Here is a 24,987-nt window from a genome sequence, read left to right on the forward strand (position 1 = left end):
GTTTTGTTCACTGTACCCAAGTTCAGATAATTTTGAAAAAGTAAATGGTCCAATATCTGAAGAACATCAGCGCTTGCCTTCTTTTTGATCTCAAAATTATCTTTTGATTATTGCTCTATATTTTCTATCCTCGGACCAATTTCTGATGTATGCTGTGATATTCTCCATACAGTCATGCACCTGAACTTTATTAATTGATTTCCTAGGCAATGCCTTAACAAACGCCTTTTGTAAGTCTAAACACCCGCTCCATTTCTTTTATCTCCTCAAATCTGTTTTAAATATTAATTCTGTTTAACTAATTTTACAAATCCATGCCAGCTGGCTTTAATTATCCATGTCTTTCAAAGTGAATAATAATTTTATTTCATCTTATGGCGTCAAAAAAATATTACTAAAGCCTTACATTGCTTGTGCTTCACATCTTCTAAGGTATATTGCACTAATGCAGAGAAGTTTATTTATTTTATTTATTAGTCACAAGTAGGGTTACATTAACACTGCAATGAAGTTACTTGGAAATCCCCTAGTCACCATACTCCGGCACCTGTTCGTATACACTGAGGTGAATTTAGCTTGGCCAATGCACCTAACCAGCACATCTTTTGGACTGTGGGAGGAAACCGGAGCACCCATTGGAAACCCATGCAGACACGGAGAACATTCAAACTCCACATAGATGGTGACCCAAGCCGTGAATAAAACACGGGTCCCTGGCGCTGTAAGACAGCAGTGCTAACCACTATACCATCGTGCCGTCACTGCTTAGGTGATTCCCTGGCTGGTTTAGGCCCTTTTTAAACGTTTTTAAACACTTTAATGCTGAAATAGAGGTAACTAATTAAATACATCCTGACTAGTATTAAATCTGAACAGCACTTGGATACATTTTTGGAATCCCTGAGCAACAAACAATACTTTTCACTGTATATTAATACATGTGACAGTAATAAATCAAATCGGATCTCTGTATTCCAAGCTCCATATTCTGGGCAGTGTGTGACATGGTTACTATGTCCAAAAATCTATCTACAATAGATTAGCAACTTAAGAAATTAGCCCTTAAACAGAAGTTGAAAGGGAACTTTTCAAATATGTATTTTACTGCTAGTTTTAACAGCCATTGTAGTTTGAAAATTTTAAAGGCAAAGGCACAGTGGTATTGTTGTTGGAGTGGTGACCCAGGGTAATATTCTGGGGACTTTGGTTCAAATCCCCCCTGGCAGATGGTGAAATTTGAATTCAATAAGAATCTGGAATTAAGGGTCTAAAGCCATGAACAAAGAACAATGCAGGACAGGAACTGGCCCTTCGGCCCACTCAGCCTGCACTGATGTGCAATTTCTATCTCTGTTCGCCTCCCGTTTATGTGTCTATCAAGATACACCTCGAAAAAACCATTGTTGACTGTTGTAAAAACCCATCTGGTTCACTAATGACCTTTTTAGGGAATGAAATCTGCTGTCCTTACCTGGTCTGGACACCAGATCTGTAGCAATGTGGTTGACTGTTATATGCCCTATGAAATGGCCTAGCAAGCCACTCAGTTCGAGGGCAATTTAGGGAAAGGCAATAAATGTTGGCCCAGTCAGTGATGCCCACATTACATTAATGAATTAAAAAAAATAAAACTAGTATAGAGAACGCTAGCTGCACACATTACATTTTTGTCGATCTCTTCGCAAGTGTTCAATGCTGTCAATGCTGTCATTCTAGAGTAGTAATGAGATATATTTTCCTATTTATTTCAGTGTGATAATGCTAAAGGACTCAAAGCCTTCTTTGATGGCATCAAATATGGACCTAAACATCTGATGATATTTGGTGGAGTGTGCCCATCTATTACATCCATCATTGCTGAATCACTCAAAGAATGGAATCTGGTCCAGGTAAGAAGTGTTATATTTATTGAAGTTAAGGCTTCTTACAGGCCTGTTCTTTAGCTTTTAACCTCCTGAATAGTACATTCAGTTACAGTAATTTTTAGCCTGTTAAATGGCCAACCAAAATTAAATCGCTGTAAGAACACAGCGATTAAAAATAGAAATATGAAAGAACAAAATAGATGAAAAGAGACACTGGATAGCTATTTTTGTATTGCCATTTTTAAACGGATACTTCTTAATGGCAATATATAACGTACTTTTTGATAGATTCTGAACAATATTTCAAATGCATTCAATTAATAAGTAATTCTGTAACATATTTGTTGCAAGAAAATGTAGTTCATCACAAGTAACTTTATATTGAAGTTGTGATGAAAGTTGCTGAATACTCAACAGTAATATACCTGTTCATAGCTCATGGTTTGTAATGATACTGTTGGGACTAGGAACTTAAAGTTCCAATTTACAGTTTTATTGAGAAGCTTCCCGGAGTTTGACACAGGTAACAAATTCAGACTCCTATCTCGTAATAAAGTAACACCATGTGAAACTATCCTCTTGAATAGGAGTTGAAAGGACATTTTGAAAATGTGTACTTCACTGGTAGGCTTCACAGCCATTACAGGTGGTAACATTTATTTGCCATCTACGTAAATAAACCAGACCATTAGTGTATAATTTGTGACATTGGTTCTTACAGTGTTGATATATTTTTGTTAATGATTGAAAGTAACACATGTGGGTGTGACAGTGTCCTCTTTGATATCAAAAATGAACAACAGTGTGATTTAGAAGAAAGGAGATCAAAGATGAACACCACTGAAAGACAGTTTTGTTTGAAATCGTACCTGTCCATTTTAAATCCATTTTGAATCAAACAGTTGATGAATTTATGTTTAGACAACGTCAGTTAAATTTTGTGAACAGTAACTTGGAATGATAAATCGTGAAATAAGTTATGTAGATATCAGAAAGGAGGATTGAGTATATGTATTTAAATGTAATGAGAGAAATAAAGTTTGTGAGATGGACTCCAAGTAGAGTGGAATATTTTTGACGACTCAAATATCTTTGTCTTTATATAACTAATTGCGTGCTGAAAAACTCTTGATAATCAGATTGGTACTGTTAAGGAATTGAATCAGTATGTGAAAGGGTCAAAAATTTAACTCCAATGAAATACAACTAAAACGTCCTTTGTGAGAAAAGCTAAATATTACTTTCACAGACTGACGTCCTGAAAGCAAGCTTTACCAGATCGGGAGTTAGGCTCAAAAAATTTAGAACAATGAAATTTAACACATGGTATTTTATTTCTAAAGCGAACAGTTTTTCTTTATATTGCAAATCTTAGTTCCATGGGTGAGCTTTTGCCAGAAATCAGCGAAGGCCAATGGTGGTTGGGAAAAGTGATATTGAAACGGTCGACACAATGGCAGTTTTCTCCACCATGTAGTGCTAGACTTTGAGAAAATATAATGGGCAGGTCGCACAACATATTGCTGGTGGGACGGCCTCTGATTCACCCGCTTCCTCCAGCAGCTTAATCATTTGAAGAGCGTGTATGTGTGTGTGAGAGCGCATGTGTGTGTGTGAAAGCGTGTGTGTGTGTGTGAGCGCGTGTGTGTGTGTGTGTGAGCGCGTGTGTGTGTGAGCGCGTGTGTGTGTGTGTGAGCGCGCGTGTGTGTGTGAGCGCGCGTGTGTGTGAGCGCGCGCGTGTGTGTGTGTGTGAGCGCGTGTGTGTGTGAGCGCGCGTGTGTGTGTGTGAGCGCGTGTGTGTGTGTGAGCGCGCGTGTGTGTGTGAGCGCGCGTGTGTGTGTGTGTGAGCGCGCGCGTGTGTGTGTGTGAGCGCGCGTGTGTGTGTGTGTGCGCGCGCGTGTGTGTGTGTGTGCGCGCGTGTGTGTGTGTGTGAGCGTGTGTGTGTGAGCGCGCGTGTGTGTGTGAGCGCGCGTGTGTGTGTGAGCGCGCGTGTGTGTGTGAGCGCGCGTGTGTGTGTGAGCGCGCGTGTGTGTGTGAGCGCGCGCGTGTGTGAGCGTGACGTGTGCGCGCGCGTGTGTGTGTGCGCGCGTGTGTGCGCGCGTGTGTGCGCGCGTGTGTGTGAGCGTGTGTGTGAGCGCGCGCGTGTGTGTGTCTGAGCACGTGTGTGTGTGTGTGTGAGCGCGCGTGTGTGTGTGTGAGCGCGCGCGTGTGTGAGCGTGGCGTGTGTGAGCGTGGCATGTGCGCGCGCGTGTGTGTGCGCGCGCGTGTGTGCACGTGTGTGTGAGCGCGCGCGTGTGTGTGAGCGCGCGCGTGTGTGTGTGTCTGAGCACGTGTGTGTGTGTGTGTGAGCGCGCGTGTGTGTGTGTGAGCGCGCGCGTGTGTGAGCGTGGCGTGTGTGAGCGTGGCGTGTGCGCGCGCGAGTGTGTGTGCGCGTGTGTGTGAGCGCGTGTGTGTGTGAGCGCGCGCGTGTCTGTGAGCGCGCGCGTGTGTGTGAGCGCACGCGCGTGTGTGTCTGAGCACGTGTGTGTGTGTGTGTGAGCGCGTGTGTGTGTGTGTGAGCGCGCGTGTGTGCGAGCGCGCGTGTGTGTGCGAGGGCACGCGTGTGTGTGAGCGCGTGCGTGTGTGAGCGCGTGCGTGTGTGAGCGCGTGCGTGTGTGAGCGCGCGTGTGTGTGAGCGCGCGCGTGTTTGTGAGCGCGCGTGTGTGTGAGCGCGCACGTGTGTGTGTGAGCGCGCGCGCGCGTGTGTGTGTGAGCGCGCGCGTGTGTGTGTGTGTGAGCGCGCGTGTGTGTGCGCGCGCGTGTGTGCACGTGTGTGTGAGCGCGCGCGTGTGTGTGAGCGCGCGCGTGTGTGTGTGTCTGAGCACGTGTGTGTGTGTGTGTGAGCGCGCGTGTGTGTGTGTGAGCGCGCGCGTGTGTGAGCGTGGCGTGTGTGAGCGTGGCGTGTGTGAGCGTGGCGTGTGCGCGCGCGCGTGTGTGTGCGCGTGTGTGTGAGCGCGTGTGTGTGTGAGCGCGCGCGTGTCTGTGAGCGCGCGCGTGTGTGTGAGCGCACGCGCGTGTGTGTCTGAGCACGTGTGTGTGTGTGTGTGAGCGCGTGTGTGTGTGTGTGTGAGCGCGCGTGTGTGTGTGTGAGCGCGCGCGTGTGTGAGCGTGGCGTGTGTGAGCGTGGCGTGTGCGCGCGCGCGTGTGTGTGCGCGTGTGTGTGAGCGCGTGTGTGTGTGAGCGCGCGCGTGTCTGTGAGCGCGCGCGTGTGTGTGAGCGCACGCGCGTGTGTGTCTGAGCACGTGTGTGTGTGTGTGTGAGCGCGTGTGTGTGTGTGTGTGTGAGCGCGCGTGTGTGCGAGCGCGCGTGTGTGTGCGAGGGCACGCGTGTGTGTGAGCGCGTGCGTGTGTGAGCGCGTGCGTGTGTGAGCGCGCGTGTGTGTGAGCGCGCGCGTGTTTGTGAGCGCGCGTGTGTGTGAGCGCGCACGTGTGTGTGTGAGCGCGCGCGCGCGTGTGTGTGTGAGCGCGCGCGTGTGTGTGTGTGAGCGCGCGTGTGTGAGCGCGCGCGCGTGTGTGCGAGCGCGCGTGTGTGTGAGCGCGCGTGTGTGTGTGTGAGAGCACGTGTGTGTGAGCACGCGTGTGTATGTGAGCGCGCACGTGAGTGAGCGTGGGTGTGTGTGTGGGCACGCGTGTGTGTGTTAGCGTGTGTGTGTGCGAGCATTCGTGTATGCGTGTGAGCGCGCGCGTGTGTGTGTGAGCGCGTGTGCGTGAGCGTGCGCGCGCGTGTGTGTGCGTGAGCGTGTGTGTGTGTGTGAGCGTGCGTGTGCGAGGGCACGCGTGTGTGTGAGCGCGTGCGGGTGTGAGCGCGTGCGTGTGTGAGCGCGCGTGTGTGTGAGCGCGCGCGTGTGTGAGCGCGCGTGTTTGTGAGCGCGCGTGTGTGTGAGCGCGCACGTGTGTGTGTGAGCGCGCGCGCGCGTGTGTGAGCGCGCGCGTGTGTTTGTGTGTGAGCGCGCGTGTGTGTGTGAGCGCGCGCGTGTGTGTGCGAGCGCGCGTGTGTGTGAGCGCGCGTGTGTGTGTGTGAGAGCACGTGTGTGTGAGCACGCGTGTGTATGTGAGCGCGCACGTGAGTGAGCGTGGGTGTGTGTGTGGGCACGCGTGTGTGTGTGAGTGTGCGTGTGTGTGTGTGTGCGAGCATTCGTGTATGCGTGTGAGCGCGCGCGTGTGTGTGTGAGCGCGTGTGCGTGAGCGTGCACGCGCGTGTGTGTGCGTGAGCGTGTGTGTGTGTGTGAGCGTGCGTGTGCGTGAGCGTGTGTGTGAGCGCGCGTGTGTGTGTGTGAGCGCGCGCGCTTGTGTGTGTGAGCGCGCGCGCGTGTGTGTGTGAGCGCGCGCGCGTGTGTGTGTGAGCGCGCGCGCGTGTGTGTGTGAGCGCGCGCGCGTGTGTGTGAGCGCGCGTGTGTGTGTGAGCGCGCGCGCGTGTGTGTGAGCGCGCGTGTGTGTGCGAGCGCGCGCGTGTGTGTGCGAGCGCGCGCGTGTGTGTGAGAGCACGTGTGTGTGAGCACGCGTGTGTATGTGAGCGCGCGCGTGTGTGAGCGCGCACGTGTGAGCGTGGGTGTGTGTGTGGGCACGCGTGTGTTTGTGAGTGTGCGTGTGTGTGTGTGCGAGCGTTCGAGTATGCGTGTGAGCGCGCGCGTGTGTGTGAGCGCGTGTGTGTGAGCGCGTGTGCGTGAGCGTGCGTGCGCGCGCGTGTGTGTGCGTGAGCGCGTGTGTGTGCGTGAGCGCATGTGTGTGTGAGCGCGCGCGCGTGTGTGTGAGCGCGCGCGCGTGTGTGTGTGTGAGAGCGCGTGTGTGTGCGAGCGCGCGCGTGTGTGTGAGAGCACGCGTGTGTATGTGAGCGCGCGCGTGTGTGAGCGCGCACGTGTGTGAGCGTGGGTGTGTGTGTGGGCACGCGTGTGTTTGTGAGTGTGCGTGTGTGTGTGTGCGAGCGTTCGAGTATGCGTGTGAGCGCGTGTGTGTGAGCGCGTGTGCGTGAGCGTGCGTGCGCGCGCGTGTGTGTGCGTGAGCGCGTGTGTGTGCGTGAGCGCGCGCGCGTGTGTGTGCGTGAGCGTGTGTGTGTGTGTGAGCGCGCGTGTGTGTGACGCGTGTGTGTGAGCGCGCGTGTGTGTGTGTGAGCGCGCGTGTGTGTGTGTGAGCGCGCGTGTGTGTGTGTGAGCGCGCGCGCGTGTGTGTGTGAGCGTGCGTGTGTGTGTGAGCGCGCGTGTGTGTGAGCGCGCGTGTGTGTGTGTGAGCGCGCGCGTGTGTGTGAGAGCGCATGTGTGTAAGAGCACGTGTGTGTGAGCGCGCGTGTGTATGTGAGCGCGCGCGTGTGTGAGCGCGCACGTGAGTGAGCGTGGGTGTGTGTGTGGGCACGCGTGTGTGTGTGAGTGTGTGTGTGCGAGCATTCGTGTATGCGTGTGAGCGCGCGCGTGTGTGTGAGCGCGTGTGCGTGAGCGCGTGTGCGTGAGCGTGCGTGCGCGTGTGCGTGAGCGTGCGTGCGCGCGCGTGTGTGTGCGTGAGCGTGTGTGTGTGTGAGCGCGCGTGTGTGTGAGAGCGCGCGTGTGTGTGAGCGCGCGTGTGTGTGTGTGAGCGCGCGTGTGTGTGAGCGCGCGGGTGTGTGAGCGCGCGTGTGTGTGTGAGCGCGCGTGTGTGTGTGAGCGCGCGTGTGTGTGTGTGTGAGCGCGCGCGTGTGTGTGTGTGAGCGCGCGTGTGTGTGTGTGTGCGCGCGCGTGTGTGTGTGTGTGCGCGCGTGTGTGTGTGTGTGAGCGTGTGTGTGTGAGCGCGCGTGTGTGTGTGAGCGCGCGTGTGTGTGTGAGCGCGCGTGTGTGTGTGAGCGCGCGTGTGTGTGTGAGCGCGCGTGTGTGTGTGAGCGCGCGCGTGTGTGAGCGTGACGTGTGCGCGCGCGTGTGTGTGTGCGCGCGTGTGTGCGCGCGTGTGTGCGCGCGTGTGTGTGAGCGTGTGTGTGAGCGCGCGCGTGTGTGTGTCTGAGCACGTGTGTGTGTGTGTGTGAGCGCGCGTGTGTGTGTGTGAGCGCGCGCGTGTGTGAGCGTGGCGTGTGTGAGCGTGGCATGTGCGCGCGCGTGTGTGTGCGCGCGCGTGTGTGCACGTGTGTGTGAGCGCGCGCGTGTGTGTGAGCGCGCGCGTGTGTGTGTGTCTGAGCACGTGTGTGTGTGTGTGTGAGCGCGCGTGTGTGTGTGTGAGCGCGCGCGTGTGTGAGCGTGGCGTGTGTGAGCGTGGCGTGTGCGCGCGCGAGTGTGTGTGCGCGTGTGTGTGAGCGCGTGTGTGTGTGAGCGCGCGCGTGTCTGTGAGCGCGCGCGTGTGTGTGAGCGCACGCGCGTGTGTGTCTGAGCACGTGTGTGTGTGTGTGTGAGCGCGTGTGTGTGTGTGTGAGCGCGCGTGTGTGCGAGCGCGCGTGTGTGTGCGAGGGCACGCGTGTGTGTGAGCGCGTGCGTGTGTGAGCGCGTGCGTGTGTGAGCGCGCGTGTGTGTGAGCGCGCGCGTGTTTGTGAGCGCGCGTGTGTGTGAGCGCGCACGTGTGTGTGTGAGCGTGCGCGCGCGTGTGTGTGTGAGCGCGCGCGTGTGTGTGTGTGTGAGCGCGCGTGTGTGTGCGCGCGCGTGTGTGCACGTGTGTGTGAGCGCGCGCGTGTGTGTGAGCGCGCGCGTGTGTGTGTGTCTGAGCACGTGTGTGTGTGTGTGTGAGCGCGCGTGTGTGTGTGTGAGCGCGCGCGTGTGTGAGCGTGGCGTGTGTGAGCGTGGCGTGTGTGAGCGTGGCGTGTGCGCGCGCGCGTGTGTGTGCGCGTGTGTGTGAGCGCGTGTGTGTGTGAGCGCGCGCGTGTCTGTGAGCGCGCGCGTGTGTGTGAGCGCACGCGCGTGTGTGTCTGAGCACGTGTGTGTGTGTGTGTGAGCGCGTGTGTGTGTGTGTGTGAGCGCGCGTGTGTGTGTGTGAGCGCGCGCGTGTGTGAGCGTGGCGTGTGTGAGCGTGGCGTGTGTGAGCGTGGCGTGTGCGCGCGCGCGTGTGTGTGCGCGTGTGTGTGAGCGCGTGTGTGTGTGAGCGCGCGCGTGTCTGTGAGCGCGCGCGTGTGTGTGAGCGCACGCGCGTGTGTGTCTGAGCACGTGTGTGTGTGTGTGTGAGCGCGTGTGTGTGTGTGTGTGTGAGCGCGCGTGTGTGCGAGCGCGCGTGTGTGTGCGAGGGCACGCGTGTGTGTGAGCGCGTGCGTGTGTGAGCGCGTGCGTGTGTGAGCGCGCGTGTGTGTGAGCGCGCGCGTTTGTGAGCGCGCGTGTGTGTGAGCGCGCACGTGTGTGTGTGAGCGCGCGCGCGCGTGTGTGTGTGAGCGCGCGCGCGCGTGTGTGTGTGAGCGCGCGCGTGTGTGTGTGTGAGCGCGCGTGTGTGAGCGCGCGCGCGTGTGTGCGAGCGCGCGTGTGTGTGAGCGCGCGTGTGTGTGTGTGAGAGCACGTGTGTGTGAGCACGCGTGTGTATGTGAGCGCGCACGTGAGTGAGCGTGGGTGTGTGTGTGGGCACGCGTGTGTGTGTTAGCGTGTGTGTGTGCGAGCATTCGTGTATGCGTGTGAGCGCGCGCGTGTGTGTGTGAGCGCGTGTGCGTGAGCGTGCGCGCGCGTGTGTGTGCGTGAGCGTGTGTGTGTGTGTGAGCGTGCGTGTGCGAGGGCACGCGTGTGTGTGAGCGCGTGCGGGTGTGAGCGCGTGCGTGTGTGAGCGCGCGTGTGTGTGAGCGCGCGCGTGTGTGAGCGCGCGTGTTTGTGAGCGCGCGTGTGTGTGAGCGCGCACGTGTGTGTGTGAGCGCGCGCGCGCGTGTGTGAGCGCGCGCGTGTGTTTGTGTGTGAGCGCGCGTGTGTGTGTGAGCGCGCGCGTGTGTGTGCGAGCGCGCGTGTGTGTGAGCGCGCGTGTGTGTGTGTGAGAGCACGTGTGTGTGAGCACGCGTGTGTATGTGAGCGCGCACGTGAGTGAGCGTGGGTGTGTGTGTGGGCACGCGTGTGTGTGTGAGTGTGCGTGTGTGTGTGTGTGCGAGCATTCGTGTATGCGTGTGAGCGCGCGCGTGTGTGTGTGAGCGCGTGTGCGTGAGCGTGCACGCGCGTGTGTGTGCGTGAGCGTGTGTGTGTGTGTGAGCGTGCGTGTGCGTGAGCGTGTGTGTGAGCGCGCGTGTGTGTGTGTGAGCGCGCGCGCTTGTGTGTGTGAGCGCGCGCGCGTGTGTGTGTGAGCGCGCGCGCGTGTGTGTGTGAGCGCGCGCGCGTGTGTGTGTGAGCGCGCGCGCGTGTGTGTGAGCGCGCGTGTGTGTGTGAGCGCGCGCGCGTGTGTGTGAGCGCGCGTGTGTGTGCGAGCGCGCGCGTGTGTGTGCGAGCGCGCGCGTGTGTGTGAGAGCACGTGTGTGTGAGCACGCGTGTGTATGTGAGCGCGCGCGTGTGTGAGCGCGCACGTGTGAGCGTGGGTGTGTGTGTGGGCACGCGTGTGTTTGTGAGTGTGCGTGTGTGTGTGTGTGCGAGCGTTCGAGTATGCGTGTGAGCGCGCGCGTGTGTGTGAGCGCGTGTGTGTGAGCGCGTGTGCGTGAGCGTGCGTGCGCGCGCGTGTGTGTGCGTGAGCGCGTGTGTGTGCGTGAGCGCATGTGTGTGTGAGCGCGCGCGCGTGTGTGTGAGCGCGCGCGCGTGTGTGTGTGTGAGAGCGCGTGTGTGTGCGAGCGCGCGCGTGTGTGTGAGAGCACGCGTGTGTATGTGAGCGCGCGCGTGTGTGAGCGCGCACGTGTGTGAGCGTGGGTGTGTGTGTGGGCACGCGTGTGTTTGTGAGTGTGCGTGTGTGTGTGTGCGAGCGTTCGAGTATGCGTGTGAGCGCGTGTGTGTGAGCGCGTGTGCGTGAGCGTGCGTGCGCGCGCGTGTGTGTGCGTGAGCGCGTGTGTGTGCGTGAGCGCGCGCGCGTGTGTGTGCGTGAGCGTGTGTGTGTGTGTGAGCGCGCGTGTGTGTGACGCGTGTGTGTGAGCGCGCGTGTGTGTGTGTGAGCGCGCGTGTGTGTGTGTGAGCGCGCGTGTGTGTGTGTGAGCGCGCGCGCGTGTGTGTGTGAGCGTGCGTGTGTGTGTGAGCGCGCGTGTGTGTGAGCGCGCGTGTGTGTGTGTGAGCGCGCGCGTGTGTGTGAGAGCGCATGTGTGTAAGAGCACGTGTGTGTGAGCGCGCGTGTGTATGTGAGCGCGCGCGTGTGTGAGCGCGCACGTGAGTGAGCGTGGGTGTGTGTGTGGGCACGCGTGTGTGTGTGAGTGTGTGTGTGCGAGCATTCGTGTATGCGTGTGAGCGCGCGCGTGTGTGTGAGCGCGTGTGCGTGAGCGCGTGTGCGTGAGCGTGCGTGCGCGTGTGCGTGAGCGTGCGTGCGCGCGCGTGTGTGTGCGTGAGCGTGTGTGTGTGTGAGCGCGCGTGTGTGTGAGAGCGCGCGTGTGTGTGAGCGCGCGTGTGTGTGTGTGAGCGCGCGTGTGTGTGAGCGCGCGGGTGTGTGAGCGCGCGTGTGTGTGTGAGCGCGCGTGTGTGTGAGCGCGCGTGTGTGTGTGAGCGCGCGCGCGTGTGTGTGTGAGCGCGCGCGCGTGTGTGTGTGTGAGCGCGCGCGTGTGTGTGAGCGCACGTGTGTGTGAGCACGCGTGTGTATGTGAGCGCGCGCGTGTGTGAGCACGCACGTGTGTGAGCGTGGGTGTGTGTGTGGGCACGCGTGTGTTTGTGAGTGTGCGTGTGTGTGTGCGAGCATTCGTGTATGCGTGTGAGCGCGCGCGTGTGTGTGATCGCGTGTGTGTGAGCGCGTGTGCGTGAGCGTGCGTGCGCCTGCGTGTGTGTGCGTGAGCATGTGTGTGTGTGTGAGCGCGCGTGTGTGTGCGTGAGTGTGTGTGCGTGAGCGTGTTTGTGTGCGCGCGTGTGTGTGAGCGCGTGTTTGTGAGCGCGTGTGTGTCTGTGAGCGCGCGTGTGTGTGTGTGAGCGCGCGTGTGTGTGTGTGAGCGCGCGTGTGTGTGTGTGAGCGCGCGTGTGTGTGTGAGCGTGCGTGTGTGTGTGTGAGCGCGCGTGTGTGTGTGTGAGCGCGCCCGGGTGTGTGTGAGCACGCGTGGGTGTGTGTGAGCGCGCGTGGGTGTGTGTGAGCGCGCGTGTTGTGTGTGAGCGCGCGTGGGTGTGTGTGAACGCGCGTGCATGTGTGTGTGAGCGTGTGTGTGTGCGAGTGCCTGTGTGTGTGTGAGCACGCGCGTGTGTGTGTGAGCACGTGTGTGTGTGTGTGTGTGAACACCCGCGTGTGTTTGTGTGTGCATGTGTGTGTGAGTACGCCTGTGTGTGAGCACACGTGTGTGTGTGTGAGCGTGTGAGCGTGTGTGTGTGTGAGCATGCGTGTGTGTGTGAGCATGCGTGTGTGTGTGAGCGCGTGTGTGTGTGTGAGAGCGCGTGTGTGTGTGAGAGAGCGCGTGTGTGTGAGAGAGCGCGTGTGTGTGTGTGAGCGAGCACGTGTGTGTGAGCGCGCGCACGTGTGTGTGAGCGCGCGCACGTGTGTGTGAGCACGCATGTGTGTGTGTGAGAGCGCGTGAGTGTGTGAGCGCGCGTGTGTGTGTGAGCGCGCGTGTGTGTGTGAGCGCGCGCGTGTGTGAGCGCGCACGTGTGTGAGCGTGGGTGTGTGTGTGGACACGCATGTGTGTGAGCGTGCGTGTGTGTGTGCGAGCATTCGTGTATGCGTGTGAGCGCGCGCATGTGTGTGTGAGCGCGTGTGTGTGTGAGCGCGTGTGCGTGTGCGTGTGTGCGTGAGCGTGTGTGTGAGCGCACGTGTCTGTGCGTGAGCGTGTGTGTGTGTTAGTGCGCCTGGGTGTGTGTGAGCACGCGTGGGTGTGTGTGAGCGCGCGTGGGTGTGTGTGAGCGCGCGTGGGTGTGTGTGAGCGCGCGTGCATGTGTGTGTGAGCGTGTGTGTGTGCGAGTGCCTGTGTGTGTGTGAGCACGCTCGTGTGTGTGTGAGCACGTGTGTGTGTGTGTGTGTGAACACCCGCGTGTGTTTGTGTGTGCATGTGTGTGTGTGAGTACGCGTGTGTGTGAGCACACGTGTGTGTGTGAGCGTGTGAGCGTGTGAGCATGCGTGTGTGTGTGAGCATGCGTGTGTGTGTGAGCGCGCGTGTGTGTGTGTGAGCGCGCGTGTGTGTGAGCGCGCGTGTGTGTGTGAGCGCGCGTGTGCGTGTGAGCGCGCGTGTGTGTGTGTGAGAGCGCGTGTGTGTGAGCGAGCGCGTGTGTGTGAGCCCGCGTGCGTGTGAGCCCGCGTGCGTGTGTGTGAGAGCGCGCGTGAGTGTGTGTGAGCGCGCGTGAGTGTGTGTGAGCGCGCGTGTGTGTGAGCGCGCGTGTGTGTGAGCGCGCGTGTGTGTGAGCGCGCGTGTGTGTGTGAGCGCGCGTGTGTGTGTGAGCGCGCGCGTGTGTGAGCGCGCACGTGTGTGAGCGTGGGTGTGTGTGTGGGCACGCATGTGTGTGAGCGTGCGTGTGTGTGTGCGAGCATTCATGTATGCGTGTGAGCGCGTGTGTGTGTGAGCGCGTGTGCGTGAGCGTGCGTGCGCGCGCCTGTGTGTGCGTGAGCGTGTGTGTGAGCGCACGTGTCTGTGTGTGAGCGCGCGTGTGTGTGAGCGCGCGCGTGTGTGTGAGTGCGCGCGTGTGTGTGAGAGCGCGCGCGTGTGTGTGAGCGTGCGCGTGTGTGTGTGAGCGTGCGTGTGTGTGTGTGAGCGCGCGTGTGTGTGTGTGAGCGCGCGTGTGTGTGTGTGTGAGCGCGCGTGGGTGTGTGTGAGCGCCCGTGCGTGTCTGTGAGCGCGCACGTGTGTGTGTGCACGCGTGTTTGTGTGACGCGCGCGTGTGTGTGAGCGTGTGTGTGTGTGAGCACACGTGTCTGTGTGTGAACACGTGTGTGAGCGCGCATGTGTGTGTGTGTGAGCACGTGTGTGTATGCGAGCGCGCGCACGTGTGTGTGAACGCGCGTGTGCGTGTGAGCGCGCGTGTGTGTGTGAGAGTGTGTGTGTGCGCGTGCGTGTGAGTGCGTGTGTGAGAGTGTGTGCGAGTGTGAGTAAGAATAGAAGGAAAAGGCAGCTAGTTATTTAACCAATTTTGTCTAATTTACAGCTGGCAATTGATTGAAGACAATGGATTGATCTGTTTGTGATTACTTTTCTTCAACTTATAGTTTTTTCATGAATGCGATTGACAACCTTCAGTTTTAATAGTTCCAAAAGGTCAGAAGTGGGGATGTTCACCGATAATTGGAAAATATTCAGCATTGAATTTGTGACTCCTTATACTGAAGCAGTCCATGTTCAAATGCAGCAAGATCTGGACAATATCCAGGCTTGGGCTGACAAGTGGCAAGTAACATTCGCGCCACACAAATGCCAGGCAATGACCATCACCAATAAGAGAGACTCTAACCACCGCCCCTTGACATTCAGTGGTGTAACCATCACTGAATCCCCCACTGTCAACATCCTTGGGGTTACCATTGACCAGGAACTCAATTGAACTCGTCACATAAACACACTGGCTACAAGAGCAGGTCAGAGGCTAGGAATACTGCGGTGAACAACTCACCTCCTGACTCCTCAAAGCCTATCCACCATCTGCATGGCACAGGTCAGGAGTGTGATGGAATACTCCCCACTTGCCTGGATGGTACAGCTCTAACAACACTTGAAGCTTGACACCATCCAAGACAAAGCAGTCCACTTGATTGGCACCACATTCACAAACACCCATTCCCTCAACCACCGACGCTCAGTAGCAGCAGTGTGTACTATCTACAAGATGCACTGCAGCAATTCAACAAAGATCCTTAGACAGCACCTTCCAAACCCACAACCACTTGCATTTAGAAGAACAAGGGCAGCAGATACATGGGAACATCACCACTTGCAAGTTCCCCTCCAAGCCACTCTCCATCCTGACTTAGAAACATATCGCCGCTCCTTCGCAGTTGCTGAGTCAAAATCCTGGAATTCCCTCCCTAACAGCATTGTGGGTCAACCCACAGCATGTAGATTGCAGTGATTTAAGCAGGCAGCTCATCACCACCACCTCAGGGACAACTAGGGATGGGCAACAAATGCCCATGTCCCACAAATGAATAAAAAAAAGTTTTAAAACATTCAACAAAGACTAAATATCTGTGCAATATTAGTTGGGAGCATTTGATCCCTTGATTTCAATATACACTGATCCTTCATTTCAATATATACAGATCTGCTTATGTAGTACCAAAAATTTGGACAAATAGCTGGGGATTTGCTACTTGCTCTGATTGGTGTTTCATCTGCCATAATGGTGCATCTCTGACCCTAAATAATTGAGCAGTATTCTGTTGGACTGTTTTGCACAATTTCAGTGGTTTCTCTGATAGCATGATAGTCCAGAGTGGCTGGAGAAAGACTGTGGGAAATCTAGATTACCTCCCATAGTGCAAAGTAGCCAACAACCTCAGAACAAGCAAAAAAATACATATATCTTTTTTAAATGCACTAGCTTATGGAATCCATTTCCGTTTGATTGTATACATAGGTTTTCCAGTCCGTTCGTTGCTAAGGCTCCCATCTGTATCAACACTGATCATCAGTATTCACATTATTTGCATCTCATTTTACTTTGACAGATATACTATGTACCCAGAACCAGTTGAGGTGAAAAATGCTGTAACTGCTGAAGGCAAGTGGTGAGCCAGAAAGGCAGCTTCTGACAAATTATCTGTCATCCCAGGGTTATGCGAGGGAACTAGCACAAATTTAATGGGAATCTTGCCTCTAGCCCATGGTCTTGTACTAAACTTGAAACAAAGATCTCACATCGTATTACTCTTTCCTATCGCAACAACTGTTTTTTTGGTAGTTCGGGTGTACAAAAGAAACATACTTTTTGAAAACACTTTAGTACATTGACGCCAAGATACTGCTCATCGGCAGTACTGCCTGAAGTATCTACAGTAGGAAATAGTTATATTTCACTAAATCAGCTTGCTCACTCCTCAATGTGTTTAAAGGGTCAATGAACCCTGAACTCTTTGGAAATGGCACTATCAAGTCTTAGATTTCACTTAAACCCTAGCCTGTATCATTCTCTACCCCACCTTATATTGATCTCCAGATGCAGATCTTGCTTTAACATTAAAGGTTCATCATAACTTCCTTATCTTTATACTCTATGTCCCTACTTAGAAATGATGTGGAGATGCCGGCGTTGGACTGGGGTAAACACAGTAAGAATTTTAACAACACCAGGTTAAAGTCCAACAGGTTTATTTGGTAATGCTCCCTCCACTCACATTGTCTGTATCTTTAAGAAATGGTTGGCTGTAGAGATTCGGATTCTAATCAGTATTCTGTAACTTGATTTTGTGTCTCTGTGCCCTGTTTGAGAGCAGATATCCACTCCATCTGACGAAGGAGCAGCGCTCCGAAAGCTAGTGGCATTTGCTACCAAATAAACCTGTTGGACTTTAACCTGATGTTGTTAAAACTCTTACTGTGCCTACTTAGAAATCCCAGGGTTCCACATATCTTACTAGTCACTTTCTTAATCTGTTCTGCCACATTCAATGATTGTGCACATATAGCTGAGGTGTCTCTGCGCCTGCATCCCCTTCACAATTGTATTCTTTATATTGCCTTCCCTTGTTTTTTCTACCCAAAATGCATCACTGCACACTGCGTTGTATTAAATTTTTATCTTTATCTCAATATCTTTATATTGAGGATCTTTATCCTCAAGAAGTTTATCATTATCCTCCTCGTAGTTTACAATACTTCCAAGGTTTGTGTCATCTGCACATTTTGTGATTGTGTCCTGTACATCCAAGTCTAGATCGTTAACATGGATCCAGAAAAGCAAAAGAACAAAGAACAATACAGCACAGGAACAGGCCCTTCGGCCCTCCAAGCCCGTGCCGCTCCCTGGTCCAAACTAGACCATTCTTTTGTATCCCTCCATTCCCACTCCGTTCATATGGCTGTCTAGATAAGTCTTAAACGTTCCCAGTGTGTCCGCCTCCACCACCTTGCCTGGCAGCGCATTCCAGGCCCTCCACCACCCTCTGTGTAAAATATGTCCTTCTGATATCTGTGTTAAACCTCCCCCCCTTCACCTTGAACCTATGACCCCTCTGAGCAGTGGTTCAAGTACAGATCCCTGGGAAACTCTACTATATTTCTTCTTGCCATCGGAAAACAACCACCATTACTGTCTGGCTGGGCTATCACCAAGCAGGCGGAGAGGATCTCAAAACCTGTCTCGAATGCCAACTTACCAACTCTAGTTTGCTTCTGGGTGACTGCCTCAATGCAATTGGCCTATTTGGGTAGCATGGTGTTCAGCACTGCTGCCTCAGTGCCTGGGACCTAGGATTGATTGCTGGCTTGGGTTACTATCTGTGTGGAGTCTGCACGTTCTCCCCGTTTCTGCGTGGATTTCCTCCAGATGCTCCGGTTTCCTCCCACAGTCAGACTGTGGGAGGAAACCGGAGGGTGGGATGGTGCTGGAAAACTGGTACACCATCCAACAGTAAGAATTATCGTGTATTCCATCCTCCCTACTCATCCCATGTGGGGCAAAAATTCAATCCAGTTTCCAGTCACTCAGCAATTTCATATCTATGTTACCACTCTTCCTTTCATCCCATGGGCTTCAAGTTTGCTGACAGACTGTTTTATAATACTTCAAGAAAAATTTGCTTTTGGATGTCCAGGCAAATTATATCAACCACATTGTCCTCATCGGCCTTCTCTGTAACTTCATCAAATTAATCAAATAAGTTAAACACAATTTGCCTTATCAAATCCATGCTGGCTTTCCTTAATTAATTCATGTTTGTCAAGTTGTTTGTTAATTTTGTCCTGGATTGTTGTCGTTAAAAGCTTTCACAGTACCAAAAGTTTAACGGCTTAACATATTGGGATATTGTTGTTTTAAACAGGACAGAAGGGGAACAAAAGGGGTGGGGGGAGTTACAGTGCTGATTAGGGAGCACATCACAGCTGTGTTGAGGGAGAACACATTGGAGGGATCTTGCAGTGAATCATGGCTGGAACTCGGGAATAGGAAGGATGAAATCACAATGTTGGGAGTATAGTATAAACCTCTTAACAGCCTGCAGGAGACAGATGTGTAATCAGATACTGGAATGGTGTGGAAAAGGCAGGGTAATTGTGGTGGGTGACTTTAACTTCCCCCATATTGACTGGGGTTCCTTTAGAGCAGGGGCTCGGGTGGAGAGCAATTTGTTAGATGTGTCCAGGAGGGCTTTTTGATACAGTATGTTGACAATCCAACCAGGGAGGAGGCCATACTACACTTGGTATTGGGGAATGAGCCGAGCCAGGTGATTGATGTTTGAGCGGAAAAGCATTTTGGGCTTAATGACCATAATTCCTTGAGATTTCGGGTAGTCGTGGAAAAGGAAAAGAGTGGCTCTCAGGTGAGGGTCAACTATATCCAACTTGGGCAGGAACTGTGGAATGTGGATTGGGAGCGACTATTTGAGTGTAAATCCATATCTGGCATGTGGGAGGCTTTTAAAGGTCAGTTGATTGAAGTGCAGGACATGCATGTCACTGCAAAAATGAAGGATAGAAATGGCAGGATTTGGGAACCATGGATGACCAGGGAAATTGTAGGCTTAGTCAAAAGGCAAAAGGAAGCCTATGATAGGTGTAGGCAACTAAAATCCAACAAGCCCTTGAGGAGTACAGTGAAAGTAGGGAGGAACTTAAACGTGGAATTAGGAAGACTAAAAGGGGCCATCAAATGTCTTGAGCAAACAGGGTCAAGGAGAATCCCAAGGCTTCTGATGCATATATTAGGAGCAAGAGAAAGAGTAGGCCCACTCAAGGACAATGGAGGGAAGTTATGCATAGAACCACAGGAAGTGGTGAAATCCTTAATGAATACTTTGTATTGGTATTCACCAAGGAGAAGGACATGAGGGATGTTGAGGTCAGGGATAAGTGTGTGAACACTAGAAAATGTCAATATATCGAAGAAGGAAGTGTTGGACATCCTAAATTGCATTAAGGTAGACAAGTCCCTGGGGCCAGATGGGATCTATGCCAGATTATTGCGTGAAGCAAGGGAGGAAATAGCTGGGGCCTTAACAGAGAGCTTCACATCCTCTTTGACGACAGGCAAGGTTCCAGAGGATTGGAGAATAGACAATGTTGTTTCCTTGTTTAAGAAAGGAAGCAGGGATAATCCAGGAGATTACAGGCCGGTGAGTCTGACGTCAATGGTGGGGAAGCTTTTGGAGAAGATGCTGAAGGACAGGATATATGCACATTTGGAAGAAAATTGATTCGTTAGTGACAGGCAGCATGGCTTTGTACGGGGAAGGCCATGTCTCACCAACTTGATTGAGTTTTTCGAAGCGGTGACAAAGATAATTAATGAGGGAAGGACTGAAGTGAAGTTTGTACCCACCTTAGTAAGACGTTTGACAAGGTCCCACATGACAGACTGGTACAAAAACTAAAATCACTTGGGATTCGGGGTGGGTTGGCTAGATGGATACAGAACTGGCTTGGTCATAGAAGACAGAGAGTAGCGACGGAAGGATGTTTTTCGGAATGGAGATCTGTAGCTAGTGGTGTTCCACAGGGATCAGTGCTGGGATCTCTGTTTGAAGTATATTTAATGATTTGGAGGAAAATGTGGGTGATCTGATCAGTAAGTTTGTGGATGACACGAAAATTGGTGGAGTTGCTGATGGTGCCGGGGATTGTCAGAGGATGCAACAGGACATAGATAGATTGCAGACTTGAACCCAGAAATGGTAGATGGAATTTAATCCGGACAAATGCGAGGTGATGCATTTTGTTGGATCGAATAAGACTGTAAATGGCAGAACAAAGAAAATTACAGCACAGGAACAGGCCCTTCAGCCCTCCAAGCCTGCACCAACCATGCTGCCCGACTGAACTAAAACCCCCTACCCATCTGGGGACCGTATCCCTCTATTCCCATCCTATTAATGTATTTGTCAAGATGCCCCTTAAAACTCACTATTGTATCTGCTTCCACTACCTCCCCCGGCAGCGAGTTCCAGGCACCCACCACCCTCTGTGTAAAATATCTTGCCTCGACATCTCCTTTAAACCTTGCCCCTCGCACCTTAAACTTATGCGCTCTAGTGATTGACTCTTCCACCCTGGGAGAAAGCTTCTGACTATCCACTCTGTAATCTTATAGACTTCTATCAGGTCGCCCCTCAACCTCCATCGTTCCAGTGAGAACCAACCAAGTTTCTCCAACCTCTCCTCATAGCTAATGCCCTCCATATGAGGCAACATCCTGGCAAATCTTTTCTGCACCATCTCCAAAGCCTCCACATCTTTCTGGTAGTGTGGCGACCAGAATTTAACACTATATTCCAAGTGCGGCCTAACTAAGGTTCTATAGAGCTGCAACATGATTTGCCAATTTTTGAACTCAATGCCCTGGCTGATGAAGGCAAGCGTGCCGTATGTCTTCTTGACTACCTTCTCCACCTGCGTTGCCACTTTCAGTGACTTGTGTACCTATACACTCAGATCCCTCTATCAATACTCTTAAGGGTTCTGCCATTTACTGTATATTTCCTATCTGTATTAGACCTTCCAAAATGCATTGTCTCATTTGTCCGGATTAAACTCCATCTACCATCTCTCTGCCCAAGTCTCCAACTGATCTATATCCTGCTGTATCTTCTGATGGTCCTCATCACTATCTGCAAATCCACCAACCTTTGTGCTGTCACAAGCTTACTAATCAAACCAGTTATATTTTCCTTCAAATCATTTATATATATATATTAGAAACAGCAAAGGTCCCAGCACTGATCCCTGAGAAACGCCACTTGTCACAGCCTTCCTTTCAGAAACGCACCCTTCCACTGCTACCTTTTGTCTTTTATGACCGAGCCAGTTCTGTATCCACCTTGCCAGCTCACCTCTGATCCCATGCGACTTCACCTTCTGCACCAGTCTGCCATGAGGGACCTTGTCAAAGGCCTTACTGAAGTCCATGCAGTCAACATCCACTGCCCTACCCTCATCAATCATCTTCATCACTTACTCAAAAAACTCGATCAAGCTAGTGAGGCACGACCTTCCTTTCACAAAACCATGTTGCCTCTCGCTAATATGTCCAGTTATTCCCAAGTGTGAGTAAATCCTGTCTGGAAGAATCCTCTCCAATAATTTTCTTATCACTGATGTCAGGCTCACTGGCCTGTAATTATCTGGATTATCCTTGCTACCCTCCTTAAACAAAGGAATAACATTGGCTATTCTCCAATTCTCAGGGGCCTCCTGTAGCCAGTGAGAATACAAAGATTTCTTTCAAGGCCCCAGAAATTTCCTCCCTTGCTTCTTTCAATATTCTGGGGTATATCCCATCAGGCCCTGGGGACTTGTCTACCTTAATGTTTCTCAAGAACCCCAATACCTCCTCCTTCTTGATCTCACATGACATAAACTATCTACACACCCTTTACCAGGAGCATTAACATAGAGAGGGATCCGAGTTTGCAGGCCCACAGTTTCCTGAAAGTGACAACATGGTTGGCCAAAGCAATTAGGAAGGCATATGGCATGCTAGCCTTCATTGGCCGGTGCATTGAGTACAGGAGTTGGCAAATCATGTTGTAGCTTTATAAAACCTTGGTTAGGCCACATTTGAAGTATTGCATGCAGTTCTGGTTGCCACACTACTAGAAGGATGTGGAAGCTTTGAAGAGAGTCCAAAGAAGGTTCACCAAGATGTTGCCTGGTCTCGAGGGCATTGATAATGAGGAGAGGTTGAATAAACTATATTGTATTGAAAAAACTCATCTGTATAAAACTATATAATATTGAATAAACCCATCTCTGACACTTTTCCCTTCCTTGACCTCTCTGTCTCCATTTCTGGTGATAAACTGTCTACCAATATCTATTACAAGGCCACCAACTCCCACAACTGCCTTGACTACAGCTCTTCACACCCCACATCCTGTAAGGACTCCATCCCATTCTCTCAGTTCCTTTGTCTCCACTGCATCTGTTCTGATGATGCCACTTTCCAAAATAGCGCTGCTGACATGACTTCCTTTTTCCTCAACTGAGGTTGATAGGGCTCTAACCGCATCCAACCCATCCCCCAGCCCACTGCTCTCACCCCCTTCCCTCCCTCCCAGAACCAGGATAGTGTCCCCTTGTCCTCGCTTTTCACCCCACCAGCCTCCGCATTCAAAGGATCATCCTCCTGCAACCACTCAACACATCTTCCCCTCACTCTCCCTGTCAGCATTTGCAGGGATTGCTCTCTCTGGGACACCCTGGTCCACTCCTCCATCACACCCAACACCTCAGCCCCTGCCCACGGCACCTTCCCATGCAATCGTAGAAGGTGCAACATTTTACCTCCTCACTGCTCACCATCTCAGGACCTAAACACTCCTTTCAAGTGAGGCAGTGCTTCATGTGTACCTCCTTCAATCTGGACTGATTTGATTTGATTTGATTTGATTTATTATTGTCACATATATTAACATACAGTGAAAAGTATGGTTTCTTATGCGCTATACAGACAAAACATACCGTTCATAGAGAAGGAAACGAGAGAGTGCAGAATGTAGTGTTACAGTCTTAGCTAGGGTGTAGAGAAAGATCAACTTAATGCAAGGTAAGTCCATTCAAAAGTCTGACAGCAGCAGGGAAGAAGCTGTTCTTGAATCGGTTGGTATGTGACTTTTGTATCTTTTTCCCAAAGGAAGAAGGTGGAAGAGAGAATGTCTGGGATGCATGGAGTCCTTAATTATGCTGGCTGCTTTGCCAAGGCAGCGGGAAGTGTAGACAGAGTCAATGGATGGGAGGCTGGGTTGCATGATGGATTGGGCTACATTCACGACTTTTTGTAGTTCCTTGCGGTCTTGGGCAGAGCAGGAGCCATACCAAGCTGTGATACAATCAGAAAGAGTGCTCTTTATGGTGCATCTGTAAAAGTTGGTGAGAGTCGTAGCTGACGTGCCAAATTTCCTTAGGCTTCTGAGAAAGTAGAGGCATTGGTGGGCTTTCTTAACTATAGTGTCGGCATGGGGGGACCAGGACAGGTTGTTGGTGATCTGGACACCTAAAAACTTGAAGCTCTCAACCCTATCTACTTCGTCCCCATTGATGTAGACAGGGGCATGTTCTCCTTTATGCTTCCTGAAGTTGATGACAATCTCCTTTGTTTTGTTGACATTGAGGAAGAGATTATTGTTGCCGCACCAGTTCACCAGATTCTCTATGTCATTCCTGTACTCTGTCTCGTCATTGTTTGAGATCTGACCCACAGTGATGGTGTCATCAGCAAATTTGAAAATCGAATTGGAGGGGAATTTAGCCGCACAGTCATAGGTGTATAAAGAGTATAGTAGGGGGCTGAGAACACAACCTTGTGGGGCACTGGTGTTGAGGATGATCGTGGAGGAGGTGGTGTTGCCTATCCTTACTGATTATGGTCTGTGAGTTAGGAAGTTCAGGATCCAGTTGCAGAGGGAGGTGCCGAGGCCCAGGCCATGGAGTTTGGAGATGAGTTTCATGGGAATAATAGTGTTGAAGGCTGAGCTGTAGTCAATAAATAGGAGTCTGACATAGGTGTCCTTGTTATCTAGGTGTTCTAGGGTTGAGTGCAGGGCCAGGGAAATGGCATCTGCTGTGGACCTGTTGTGACGGTAGGCAAACTGTAGTGGATCCAGGTAGTCTGGGAAGCTGGAACTGATTTGTGCCATGACTAGCCTTTTGAAGCACCGGCTGATAGTCATTAAGGCATGCTGCTTGGTTTTTCTTAGGTACCGGGATGATGGCGGCACGGGAGCGCAGTGGTTAGCACTGCTGCTTCACAGCTCCAGGGTCCCGGGTTCGATTCCCGGCTCGGGTCACTGTCTGTGTGGAGTTTGCACATTCTCCTCGTGTCTGCGTGGGTTTCCTCCGGGTGCTCCGGTTTCCTCCCACAGTCCAAAGATGTGCGGGTTAGGTTGATTGGCCAGGTTAAAAAAAAAATTGCCCCTTGGAATCCTGAGATGCGTAGGTTAGAGGGCTTAGCGGGTAAATATGTGGGGGGAGGGCCTGGGTGGGATTGTGGTCGGTGCAGACTCGATGGGCCGAATGGCCTCCTTCTGCACTGTAGGGTTTCTCTCTTCTCTCTTCTCTCTCTTCTTGAAGCAGATAGGGACCTCAGATTATTGTAAAGAGAGGTTGAAGATATCTGTGAATACCCCCGCCAGCTGATCCACGCAGGATCTGAGTGCATGTCTGGGACACCATCCAGGCCAGTTGCTTTCCGTGGGTTGACCTTCAAGAAATCTGCAATGGTGACTCCAGATACAGGTTCATCCAGGGCTTCCAGGGTGGAGGGCATGCTCTCACTGACCTCTAGCTCAAAACGGGCGTAGAATGCATTGAGCTCATCATTGAGGGGTGCATTGGAGCCGGCAATTTTACATGCCTTCATTTTGTAGCCTGTTATGTCTTGCAGACCTTACCATAGTCGGCGGGGTCGGTGTGGCTAACCTGGGACTCCAGCTTGGTCCAGTCTATTGCATTTCCTGCTCCCAATGCGGTCTACTCTACATCGGAGAGACCAAACCCAGACTGGGTGACCACTTTGCAGAACACCTTTGGTCTATCCGCAAGCAGGACCCAGACCTTTCTGTCACTTGCCACTTCAGCACACCCCCCTGTCCTGTCCACACATCCATCCCAGGCCTTTTGCAATGTCCGAGTGAACCCCAATGCAAACTGGAGGAGCAGCACCTCATCTGCCGATTGGGCACTTCACAGCTTTCCGGACTGAACATTGAATTCAACAACTTCAGATCGTGAACTCCCCCCTCCACCTTTGCCTCATTTCCATTTATTTTGTTCCATTCTGTCTCTTCTTTTCATCTCATTCATCCATTTTTAGCACCCTTCATTCTCACTTCCATTTTTCCACTTCTCTATTCCTGCTCTCCATCTTGCCCCCTCCCCCCTTTTCAGGGCAACTGCCACATGCGCAGTACCTTAACAATCTGTATCTCTGTTCTGCCATTCACACATTCTGATCACTTAATTGATGCTCTTAGCACCTTTCTCAGCTTTCATCTTCATTTACATTTCA

The 24,987-nt window shown here is 52.6% G+C and overlaps 1 protein-coding gene across 1 annotated transcript in view; it reads left to right on the forward strand.

Moving 5' to 3' along the window:
* Window positions 1–24,987, forward strand: part of gabbr2 (gamma-aminobutyric acid (GABA) B receptor, 2) — an 895,535-nt gene that overhangs the window by 216,490 nt on the left and 654,058 nt on the right. Inside the window, 1 exon segment of the mRNA XM_078200470.1 lies at window positions 1,752–1,889. Within this exon segment, the coding sequence (XP_078056596.1) occupies window positions 1,752–1,889 (138 nt within the window).

Source organism: Mustelus asterias, chromosome 2 (genome assembly GCF_964213995.1).
Source record: "Mustelus asterias chromosome 2, sMusAst1.hap1.1, whole genome shotgun sequence".
Classification (NCBI taxonomy): domain Eukaryota; kingdom Metazoa; phylum Chordata; class Chondrichthyes; order Carcharhiniformes; family Triakidae; genus Mustelus; species Mustelus asterias.